Source organism: Sturnira hondurensis, unplaced genomic scaffold, assembly GCF_014824575.4.
Source record: "Sturnira hondurensis isolate 20B ecotype Veracruz unplaced genomic scaffold, ASM1482457v3 Scaffold0001389, whole genome shotgun sequence".
NCBI classification, from domain to species: Eukaryota; Metazoa; Chordata; class Mammalia; order Chiroptera; family Phyllostomidae; genus Sturnira; species Sturnira hondurensis.
Window position 1 is genome coordinate 342,445 of NW_028074020.1, and position 13,107 is coordinate 355,551.

Below are 13,107 nucleotides of genomic sequence, written 5' to 3' on the forward strand. Positions count from 1 at the left end.
AATTAAAACCACAATGAGTTACTACTTTACACCGGTGAGAATGGCTATCATAAACAAAGCAATAAACAACACATGTTGGAGAGGGTGTGGGGAAAAGGGGACTCTAGTCCACTGTTGGTGGGATTGCAGACTGGTACAACCATTATGGAAAACAGTATGGAATTTTCTCAGAAAACTAAAATTGGACTTGCCTTTTGACCCAGCAATTCCACTGCTAGGATTGTATCCTAAGAACCCTAAAACACCAATCCCAAAGAACCTATGCACTCCAATGTTCATAGCAGCACAATTTACAATAGCCAAGAGTTGGAAGCAACCTAGGTGCCCGTCAGTAAATGAATGGATCAAAAAACTATGGTACATATACACAATGGAATTTTATGCTGCAGAAAGAAAGAAGGAGCTCCTACCTTTTGCAACTTCATGGATGGAACTGGAAAGCACTATGCTGAGTGACATAAGCCAGGTGTTGAAGGACAAATACCATATGATCTCACGTTTAACAGGAAGCTAAACAACAAAACAAACAAGCAAGCAAAATATAACCAAAGACACTGAAATAGAGAACAGGCTGACAGTGATCAGAGTGGAGAGGGGAGGGAATTTCAGGGGAAATAGTGGAGGGATTTAGAGGAACATATATAAAGGATACAGGGACAACTGAGAAGGGTGGAAATGGGAGGGAGGGGGAGCACAGGGATGGGATGGGATGGGAGCAATAGACAGAAAACTGTACTTGAAAAATAATTTTAGAAATTGGGAGAAAAGAGGGCACATAATGAGGGCACATAGTCAGCGGGTGCCTTATTTTCTCTGAACACTATTGACAGTATATGTTCAAATAAATCCATCTACCCTTCTTAAAAAAAAAGAAACAATATCCCAATAAAGGATATGCTAGAAAACTATACTATGTATCCTAGGATACTATATCCTAAGAAAGCATATCCTTAGAAACCATATCTTAGCAAAGGATATTCTAGGAAACTATACTATGTATGCTAAGAAACCATATCCTAGGAAACCATATATGTATTATAAGAAACCATATCCTAAAAACATATCCCTAGAAACCATATCCTAGGAAACCATATCCTTAGAAACCATATCCTAATAAAGGCTATCCTGGAAACTATAGTATGTATCCTAAGAAACCATATCCTAGGAAACCATATATGTATCCTAAGAAACCATATCCCAAGAAACCATATCCTTGGAAACCATATCATAATAAAGGATATCTGAAGAAACTATACTATGTATCCTAAGAAACCATATCCTAGAAAACCATATTCCAAATACCTATATTCTAAATAACCATATCCTAAGAATCCAAACTAGATATTCTAAAAAACCATATACTAAGTAACTGTATTCTAAGATACTATATCCTAAGAAGTCATATTCTGGGAATTCATAATATGTATGAATTCATATCATATGAAATCATGTGATTTGAATATCCTAAGAAAGGATATTATTATTTCTTAGGATTTCATATCCTAAGAAATCATATCCCAATAAGCCATATCCTAAGAATCCAAACTATGTATTCCAAGAAACCATTTCCTAAGAAACTATATTCTATGAAAGAATATCCTAAGAAACCGTATCCTGGGAATCCAAACTTTGTATGTTAAGAAACCATATCCTAAGAAATCATAAGATTCTCCATCCTAAGAAACCATATACTAGGAAAGCACATTCTTAGAAACCATATCCTAATTAATAGTATCCTAGGAAACTATACTATGTATCCTAAGAAACCACATCTTTAGAAACTGTATCTTAATAAAGGGTATCCTGGGAAACTATACTATGTATACTAAGAAACCCTATCCTAGGAAGCTATATCTTAGGAGACCATATATGTGTCCTAAGAAACCATATCTTAGGAAACTATATCCTAATAAACCATATCCATAGAAACCATAATCTAGGTATCCAAACTATGTATTCTAAGAAACCATATTCTGAATACCTGTACTCTAAAAAACCATTTTCTGAGAAACCACATTCTAGGAATCCAAACTATGTATCCCAAGAAGCCATATCCTAAGAAACCATATCCTAAGAAACTATATTCTATGAAACCACATCCTAAGAAACCCTATCCTTAGAAACCATATCCTGAGAATCCAAACTCTGTAGGTTAAGAAATGATTTCCTAAGAAATCATAAGACTCTCCATCCTAAGAAACCATATCTTAGGATATGGTTTCCTTATCCTATAGTATAGATTGGCTTACTATATCCTATAGTGACTTACTTTATAATATTTATAAAACTACAATATCTAATTTCAGAAAATATAACAAATGTATCTGAACATCTTGATGCAGGAGGGCAAAAGGCAAGGTTGGGTACTAGCCTGCTTATGCAATGAAGTGGAACAGAAGGAAAAGTGAAGGAGAGCTACATTTGCTTTAACAGAGTAGGTACCAATTCTAGAAGAGGCCAGTAGTAAAATCACTTAAATTCTACTTTCAAAAATATTAAAAAAAAAAACCATGCCTCCAGTCCTGGCTGGTGTGGCTCAGTTGTCTGGAGCATTATCCCAAACACAAAAAGGATGTGGGTTCAATTTCTGGTCAGGGCTTGTACGGTAGGCAACCAATTCATATTTCTCTCTTCCATAGATGTTTCTTTCTCCATTCCTCTTTCTAAAATAAGTATATCCTTAGGTGAGGAATATACACACACACACATGCACACATAATGTCTCCAACATTTTCAGTTAATCTCTCTCTCCAAGTAAAGAGGAGGGCACTGGAAGAATCATGGGAGAAACAAACTGTAGTCAACTTCTACCTCCTCACTGCCCTACAAGTCGACCTAAAATTAAATCAGGTATAGCCTGGTAGGCCTACATTATTTCAGGGCCTCAGTGACCCAAAGTGCATTATCTTGGAAACTGATGCTTAAAAGAAAAATGCACACTGAAGTAACATTTTGGTGGGTATAAGCTGCTTATAAAGTTTTTTAATTAGAAATGGTGATCAGATATATACTAAATGGTTGGGGGCATGGGAAATGTAAAAGGAGCAGTAGCAAAAGAGAGATGAAAAAGAGGTAGTCAATGGGAAAGCAATTTTTGTAGACTTCCCATTTGCTCTAGGTCTATGTTGCTTACCTTTAAGAAGTTGAGAGAAATGTAAGAGATGCATGGAGATCTTGATTGCTGAGCTCTAAATATATTTCTGAACCTTAAATGAAATCAAGTTTTATGTATACAAATAGCTGTTATAACCTGATGTGGCCTATAAACGTTGGAGGTGGGACTGGCAGAAGTTATTATTGTACTTGATGCCAATCTTTTTTTGTACTTGACTCCAATCTTAAAATAATTTTTCGAGACTTAGAGACTAAGATTTTCATTTGTTTTTAATGCATAAAACGTTAAGATGCCACTTCAAATAACTTGCACACATGCATTTCCTGATAAGTTCTAAAATTATTGTAACTCTTCATTTCCTTTTCCTCTTTTTAAAATTGTTTATACTGTTACAGTTGTTCCCGCTTTTTCTCCTTTTCCCCCTTCCACCCATTCCCACCCTCCCCCCTCCTCTGTCAATCCCCATATCTTCTTCATTTTCTTAAATCCTCTTCCCTTAGAAGCACATTAGAAGAGTAATCCTAAAATAAGAAAAATATTAGTTTCAAATATACCACGGTATATACACAAACAAATATATTCAAACACCTTTTCTACAACTGGTTCCTAAACAATATACAGCTACTTTCAATGAAATCTGCAAATAGCTGTACATGTTTATCAAAGCAGACACTGTTTTATACTAAGAAATGATCAAGCAAGGTCAACTGTAAATGTTAGAAAGTTGTAGCCTTTTTATTTAGTACCCAGAAAATGCCAGTAATTTAACATGATATGTTGATAAATGTTGCTCACAGAGTTTTAACAAAAACAAAATAAATATAATTTCTATGTCATCTTTGGCATGTTGTAAATTCAAAATTATAGCCATTTCTTTAGCAGCACTGTGAGGGGAAAAAGCACTATAAAGTACACTACTGGGGTGGGGCTTACATGAAAAATGTAGAACAATGAAAACTTTCATGTCAAAAAGAGCAATGCTTTTAAAAACAGGTATAAAGTAAATGATGGTATAAACTCCATGATGTAGTCAGAAAAAGAAAATACAGTTATCTGAACAGTGGGGACCTTTTCTTTCAATAGCTGCATTTACATTTTTAAGTACAAGTGAATCAAATTTACACATGACTGTTACTTAATGCCATTTCTGTCTAAAGAGTGCAACAAAAAGCCAGTGAATGTCATATTTTCTATGTCATGATATAAATGTAGGAATCCCAAAGTACTTGGGAACTGTTGGCAAGACAACGTATGTGGTTTTGTTAACTGTGGCTACAGCAAACTATTTACTCTGCATAAACACAGTGCTAACTAATATTACATAATGTTTTTAAAAATTAAACACAGAAACACCATATTCTCCCTTTTTTGTACTGTGGAATTTAGTGCAAGATAAATTCTCATTTCCAAACAATGCTGGCATCTGAATATTTAATTAGGATTTCTTATATAACTGTTAAAATGGCTATTTCTTGTTAGAACACTTTCGTGATGTTAAAAAAATATTTATCATATTAAAAAAAATTTACTTTGTTTTTGCTACAAATGGTCTCAACTTCATAGACAGTGAACTTGAAAACTCAAATGTGACCTGAGTAATATTAGTTGATAAAAAAGAAAAAAAGCAAATAATCCTAATTGGTCACATTATGCCAATTTATTAAGAAACTAAAGCACTTAGTTCAATGTCTAGAACTGTCCCACATGAAATTAGATGCCTAATAAATAATTTTTGAAGAGACTGATTTATGAAATTAGACAAATAGAATGAAAGCAAAACAGATGCTCTATTGTCCAAGGTTTAGAAATGTGAATACAGAGCAAATCCTAACTCGGTAATCACATATATATTGTTTCTAAAAATTTAGCTAAGATTTCTTGCTGGTCAACAAACTAAAAAGATACATAATTTGTGCACTAGAATATAAGTAAGCAAGCTTCAATTTCTGTATTCTAAAAATACTTTTCCTTTCTGTTGTTCTTCAGAGTTCAAAGAAAGTTATGCCTATGATTTAGGAGTTACTATACTTCCAAGTATTAGCAATCAACTTGAATTTTAAGTAATCAAGCATTTTATTAAAATTATATGATGGACTTCACTATATAATAAGAGTAAAAGCAAGAATAGTGCATTCATGATTAAAATGTATTTGTGAAAAATCACTATCAGTGCCACTACAGTCTTGCATAGGAATGCAGAAAACACACTACTGAGTTGCTCTACTATTTATAGCAATCATTCATTTTTGTGATACATGCCAAAATAACCTGAATAAGTTGAAAATGTAAGAAGTTGTTCTAAAAGTTTAATTGCAGCTGACCAATTTATATTCAATATGGCTTGCATTCTTGTTGAGAAATATTGTGATAAATAGGGTCTCTGTGTCCTGAAATCTAGACAAAGGATCTGGAGGCTTTGACCCCCCATCACAGTTTGCATTCAACCTTTCTGTGCTCTCCTTTTTTCTGTAAATACAATAGGAATAAGAGCCTGGGGCACGGGAAGACTTCTTATGTTATAGGTCATATACTATGAGAAACAGATAAATATTGGTTTAACAACAACTGCCTCCCTCCACACCATTCTGTCATACAAAAGTCATTGTGATTAAAAAGCATGGAAGGTTTTAAGAAAAAAATGTAAATTGAGAAGTAGAAAGACAAGAACTGTGCAAGTAACAATAATAAGTGAACAAACGACAATTTACTGGGGCATACTGTGTAAATGTCTTGCCCAAAAATGTCTTCCCTGATAATAATTAAAGTTTAAATTAATCTCATTTGGTTAGATTGCCTGAAAATCCAGCAAGTAGAATAACAGACATCTTTCTTGAAAAATGCCAATTTTCTACTAGTCACTGGTGGAAAAATGGGAACGAAATAGCTCTTCTTTCGCCTTTTTCACTGAAAATAGCTGCTCTGTGAAAATGGAAGTTCAGATTAGAGGAAGGGGAAGGATGTGAGGTTCTTTTGGGTTACAGAATCTTTCAGGAATAATTTAATCATAGAGTCCTCTGTGAGGTAATTAAATAGGATAGCACACAGGGGCTAGAGAGCCAGAGGAAGAGAATGTAGAGAATGCCAAAGACATGCTTTGCTTAGTTTAAAGCCTATGTCTTCTAGTTAACCTTAAGGCCAAGATAAGTGGTTCTCTACCTTCTTCAGATATAAAGGGTCTCTTATGGTCAGGAAAATACCATTCAATCAATATAAATAAGTTGCTGTGGTCAGTACTATTTTAGCATGTTCTACTAAAACACCAAGCATCTGTCCTTAAGTTTGTGGGCTGCCTAGAAATACGGAATCCCTTTGGGCTAACCAGAGGTGCTATCAAAATGTTTCACTATGTTTAATTACCAAAGGCAATAAATTATAAAAATCAATGTTTAGGTATTACTGGATCTAACAAAATAGGTTAAAAGTTCAATTTTCCCACAAAATCACCATCTCTGGCACTACATTTTAATTTTCTTGCAATTGGTTTCCTGAGTTTATTCATGATACTATGTGCTTTAGGACATTAGATTGTTAGTCTATCTGGGTAAAATTGGTATTTTCCCTTTTAGGAAAAAAAACTACAATATTTTCTCCCTTCCAGACAATGATAAAAAAACCCAAACTGTGCTATAATGAAACACTACCAAGAAACATCAACTAGAAACAAAAGCAATGCAAAATCATTGTTCACTAATCCATTATAAACCAAGTGTTCTAAAGTCTTATAAAAAGGTTTTTTTTTTACTGTTTAAGCATTTACAGAAATCCCATTAAAAAAGTCCCATTTATGTCTGTGTTTGTTGCTTTGCAGTTGTAGCCAAAATAGACATGATTAGGCATCACTACTTGGGTTCCTTCTAAAAAAAGAGGGTATAGTTTAAACCTTTCACTTAAAATAAGGTTGCCCCCTACAACTATTAAGCTACCATGTTTGAGTTTTCCACCAGAAAACTCTTGCACAATTGTAGGAAAAACCCAGTAGCATATATGTTTCTTTTACACACTGTCAGTCCTCATTCAGCGATGAGGAATCATGCTGTTCACTGCTTAATTCTGATTGTTCCTTTCATGAAGGACTGTATGGCATGACCATTCTGTGCAAATTCATTGACAAATTAAGATAATCTATTTTTTAAAAAACTACTGATTATGGAAAGACAAAGTTAATTTTGATCAGTTTGCATTTTCCAATTTCACTAACCCAAATTCTATTACTAGAAAAGCACACATGGAAACAGTATCTTTGTTCTGAAAAGTTTAACATCAAAATCATACCTCTGAGTTTGTCATATTAATTTTGATAGGAACCTATAATAGCACAAAAAAGATAATGGCAAGACAAAAATAAGTGCATGAGCACACATTGTTATGTGTAATTACATATAGTCATAAAGCAAAATGAGGAAAGAAAAAGCCAAACTGGGGCATAAAAATCGACAAGATATAATACCAGTCTATTTCTAAGTACTGTTTTCCATGTGACATTAGATGTTCTTTAATGTCTTTGAATTACTGCAAAAAGACATTTCAAACTAAAGACATATACTTTATACATCACACCCAAAAAACAGATCTTTGTGCAGGGAATATATATCACTTACATTATAGAGAATATGTATAGTTTCTTTTATTAAATACCAAAGTTATGTCTCCTAGGCTAAATTGTGTACTTCAATCAGAAATCAACTCTCTCTCTGAACTAAACAAAATAAAATACACAGCAAACAGTACACCTAGCACACACAAGTAGTTCATTTATATTCACGAAACGAAATTGTTAAATCTTCCAAGTTTACATTCATGTGTTCTGTCAGTAGTAGTAGTAGTAGTAGTAGTACTAGTAGTAGTAGTAGCAGTAGTAATAATGGTATCTTATTCAATGACACAAAAAGATTCTTTAAAATTTCATCATTTAGATAAAACAATACCTAATACACAGTGGTTCTGAATCATAAATTGAATAAGACCAGATCAATTTGGCCAGATTTCTTTTACAATATAATTTAAAAATGTGTTCAAATTTTATGCAGATTATTAATATTACTTCCTATTTTAAAATGTCAGTTCATCTCTTTGAAAGTTTAACTATTATGTAGCATTGTCTAAAGTTTACTGAAATGCATTATACTATATCATGTGTGCTAAGCTCACAAGCCCACTACAGTAGAATTTCAACTATACTGCCATAAGATTCAAGGTAAACTAATATGCTACACTAATTCAAAGCACATGGAAACCCCCAAAACAACAGTGTAGTTTCTTATAAGGAGGGACAATAATGTCTAAATCCAATTGGTTCACCTAAAAGTCAGCTTACATAACACCAAGGTAGTGTGAACACCATGTATTTTATTTTCAAAGGCTTAATTATGACCTATTCAGTAGGTCAGAATACCAATAAAAAGCCTTTGACTAAAAAATTCTTCACTTTGACTCCAATTCCTTTAGAGGTGAAATTTGCAGAAGCCTTGTAGAAATCTTTATTTCTAGATGAGGCCACTTATGGACAATATACAGGTCTGACTGCACACATTATTTGTGATTTAATTCTTCTGTAAAAACTTTGGCAACAACCATATCAGGAGTTCACATATTAGCACAAATAACTTTTTCTCTGGCACCAAACTACCATGTCTACATTTCAGTAACTGCAGAGTAGAGTTCATACAAAATGAATGGAGTCCTTTGGTTGTGCACAATAACAAGCTTCTACAATTCATTTTCAATTTTTTTTTTTTTAAGAAAAGCTTATCCTTCAGGATCTGATGTTTAAACCCCCCCTGAAATTGACTGGCATTATACTATCATATTTGCATCTTGATTATAGGTAATGATCCCCCCAACCATTATTGTATAAAACCAGAAAAATAATTAAAGTAACATTATTTAAAAGGAACTATTGAAGTGAGTGTGCAGAGAAGTTGTTGGGACCTTATGAACACCAATTATATACTTAAGTAAATCTTGGACACTACTGAAAAACAACATTATGAATATTGTGGACCTGTGTATGTTTAATTTGGAATCTCACTCCCCCTAAATAAGGAGGCTTACACAGAATATTCAAGTAATGTAGCAGAAAACAATGCCTTTAATATAAGATTAGGCAAAAGCCACACATGTAATTTTCTCTTTGTCCAGCTTGGCTGAGAAGCACTGGAAATCTTACAAGCCCGTTGAGGTGCGCTTCTTCATACTCCGTCGCTGAGCTAAGCTTGAGGCAGCAACAGGCTCTAGGACTGGTTGGTAGGTCTTGCGAGTCAGGGCCGAATATGTGGCAACTACTGCTCCCTAAAATAATGAGAAATATCACGAAGTGAATAAAAATTTCTGGAAGTGAAAAAAAAAAAAAACTTCCAAGCATATCATGAGAGATTTAACTAGAATACAACTTTTTTTCTCTAGGAAAATAATTAAGGATACTTGATTTACATATTGATGCTCCCTTGATGAATTAATACCTGATTACTTGTATATTTTTTATTTCAATAACTGTGTCATACAATATATCATTATATCAGTATTTGATCAATAATTTGATATACTTTTAAATTTTATCACCAGAAAGGCAGTAGGTCAAGGTCAAGGAAAGCCCATGTTTGTTATTTTGAAAAACAGAATAAAACAAATCTAAAAATGTATCTTTAAAAAATAAAGATAGTTCAAGGTAATTATGTAAGTGTCATCAGTTGGTGGCATGCAGTGGCTTTATTAGATATCGAGCATTTGGAAGGTACATAAAGCATGTTTTACCTTTATGACATGTGTTGTATCATTTCTATTTGGCTGATCACTCGCCAACTGGTCTCTGTGGGTTATCCATGAGTGTTTTAATACTTGTTCTGTAGTGTACCGCTGATGTGGGTCCATATGTAGCATATGGGAAAGCAAATCCTAAATTAAATGAATATGTATATGAAACACAATATATCAATAAAATTTTTAGCAAATATATTTTACATTTTCTCAAAATATGAAAGCATCAGCATATTTTCAGTCTCTCTGACTTGACCTACCCTTAGCAAAAACAAACCTATACTCTGAATAGTTAACTGTCAAAAGAAAATCTTGAAATAGATTTTTCAATACACAGTAAATCTCTATTATTTCTAAATCAGGGGATACCAAATCTGTGGAACTGGAATGCAGTTAGTGAAGGAGAAGGGAAATGTAAAGTAGCAGGAGTTATCCTAGAATGTGCTAAATGGTTAAGAGGAGAAAGGAATTCGTGATCTTAGCTGGTAAGGTGGGCCCCAAAGTATAAGGGTATTTGTATGAAGATTCAAGATGGAAGGGAGGATTTCAGGTTGTTAATTCACCTAGCAGCTAATGGTTTACTGTGTAAAATACTAAAGAAAGCAAAATATAAATAAAAGGTTAGAAGCTGATTGACAGCATAGTAGTATTCAGAGTATCAGCTGATTGACAGCATAGTAGTATTCAGAGTATCATAAGTTTTTCATCAGAGTAACTGTGACTATGCTTATTTTATCTTTGATAATAAAGGTTATAAAAGTAATGCAACCTAATGGTGAAACCCAATTGTAAATATATGAAATTGTGTGTTAATTTTTTAAAAATATTTTATTTATTTATTCTTAGAGAAGGGAAGGGAGAGAGAAAAAGAGGGAGAGAAACATCCGTGTGTGGTTGCCTCTCACACGCCCCTTACAGGGGACCTGGCCTGCAACCCAGGCATGTGCCCTCACTAGGAATCAAACCATTCACCTTTTGTTTTGCAGGCTGGCACTCAATCCACTGAGCTATACTAGCCAGGGTGAAGTGCCAGGGTGAAACTATGTGTTAATTTTAAATAAACTCTGCAAGCACGTTATTTTAGAGAGAGGAGGAGTAAAATCTCCTTAACAAGCATTTTCTAAAATGGAAACAAAATCATCATTTTGTAAACTTTTCATCAGTACATGAAGCCATGAAACTAAAAACTCCAAGGAATAACACCAGAATTCGAAGAATAATGGGAATGACTGAAACTATGTAAAGCAGTAGAAAAACCAATAAAAAATCTGCTGGAAAAAAAAGACAAATGGGAATAAATAAATGGAAAGTAATATAAAAAATGTAACAGTGGTTACTTCAATAAAACAGACCTAAATGATAATCATAAAAATGATAACTATTCAACAGTACACAGATTTCTCCCTCTGGTCAAGATAGAACACCAGGGGCTGGACTCACCCACCTGCTTGAAACAACCTTCTCACCTCCTCCCCTGCAAAAACCCATAAATATAGGACACAAAAGCTTTCATTAGATCAGAGAGTGGGGAATGAAGGAGAGTGATCCCTAAAAGACAGGAAACAAATCAAGTAAGCCATATGATTATCCCAGCTTACCACCTTGAAGAGAGAGTTTTCAGGCTCTGGTACACATAAAGCAGAGCCTGGCAGTTTCCCTGAGTTGAGGAGATGGAACTGAGAGTTAGAGAAGAGCAAGGCAGACAGAGAGTTAGGAAGACAGACTACCAGAGAGGTGAGAGGATCAGAGAGAGAACTACAGAGATCTGAAGAAGGTCTCCTGTAAGTATTCAGGAGATTACTGATAAACCTGTACGTGTGTGTGGTGGTAGTGGTGGGGGAAGACTACCAAAGGCAATGGGAAGAAATATCTGAAAGGACTGTAGAGAAATCAGAACTCCCATGTTGGAGAATATTGCCTGTTCCCACCAGGTAGATTGGAAAATTTCCTAATTCATGAAGTATTTGGTAAAGTACTTAGAAGCAAGATGCCTGAGTAGTGAGTAGCCCAAGACTAAAAAAATATTAAAAGGAAAACCTAAAACTACCAAATTACTTCTCTAGCTTAACTGTGATCCATAATAAATTTCAAGAATATTTACAGAAATAAAAATATGCACTGCATCCACTGGAGTAAAATTCACTATGCCTGGCTTCGTAGCAAAAATTATCAGATATACAAAAAGAAGGAAAATAAAATGCATAATGAGCAGAAAAAAAATCAATCAAAATTGATCCATGACTGACATATGTTAGAATCACCAGATAAGGACATTAAAACATTTAAAATTCCATTCCATATGTTCAAATGTTAAATGGGGACATAGCAGGTATAAAAACATAGAAATTGAATTTCTAGAGATGAAAACTAAAATGTGAGACAAAAAATAAACTAATGAGATTAATACCAAATGTGGTATGGTGAATAAAAAGACTGATTGGTAAGACATAGCAATAGATACTATCCAAGAGAAAGAGTGTGGGAGGACTTCCAAGATGGTGACGGAGTAGGAGGGAGCTGATTCCATTTCCCCCGTACACATGGGAGAAAATCCTGGCCAATATACAGAGGAACAGTGCAAATAGCCAACAGTTCCCCAGCATATATGAAAATAAGAGACCAGAAATCATAACGGACACTGAAAAACCAGACAGTAAGGAGATGTCTGCAGTAGAGTGTCAGGTACTGCAGCAAAGACAGGAGCAGCAGTGTCCTCAGATGGCGCCCAGTGCCTGGTGCCCAGTGCCCGGTGCCCAGCACCCAGCTCCTGGTGCGTCTACCACTGACTCTTTGGGAGCCCTGGGCCTGCTGAAGGGTCCTAGGAGAGAGCTGGGTTATCAGCTCCCTCCCTCCCCAGCCAAGCTCAAGGTTGGGCACTGGGAGAGACCTATTTTCATGGGTTTGCAGAGAGGGTGCTGAGGACAAAGGGCCGAGATCAACCTAGGACTCTGTGGGCACCACTGTGGTCGCCAGCCGGGGAGAACTGAGAAGCACAGTGTCAGGCTCTGACTCCGATAGTCACCAGTCTGGCTGGGGGATTAGGCTGTGCTGAGAGGCAGGCTTTCTAAAGGAGAAAGTTTTTGGAAAGTAAACTGAAGGATTCTCCTGGGACAGCCGCTTGGCCTGCTCCCCACTCAGCCTGGCAGCGAAGCCCGAGGTTGGGCAGAGGGCCTGGAATTCCCCAATAGAACTGGGATGAGTCTACGCCTGAACCCCTGGGACACAGGCAGCCTGGCTGG

General features: G+C 35.2%; 1 protein-coding gene across 3 annotated transcripts in view; it reads right to left on the bottom strand.

Moving 5' to 3' along the window:
• Positions 1-3,923: 3,923 nt before the first annotated feature.
• Positions 3,924-13,107, bottom strand: part of RPS6KA6 (ribosomal protein S6 kinase A6) — a 121,822-nt gene continuing 112,638 nt past the window's right edge. For all 3 annotated transcript variants that reach the window (XM_037027897.1, XM_037027875.1, XM_037027886.1), the window contains 2 exons: positions 9,866-10,006; positions 3,924-9,403 (listed from right to left, as the gene is read on the bottom strand). In XM_037027897.1, coding sequence (XP_036883792.1) covers positions 9,278-9,403; positions 9,866-10,006 — 267 coding nt within the window. In that variant the 3' untranslated portion in view covers positions 3,924-9,277. The remainder of the gene's footprint in view (positions 9,404-9,865; positions 10,007-13,107) is intronic.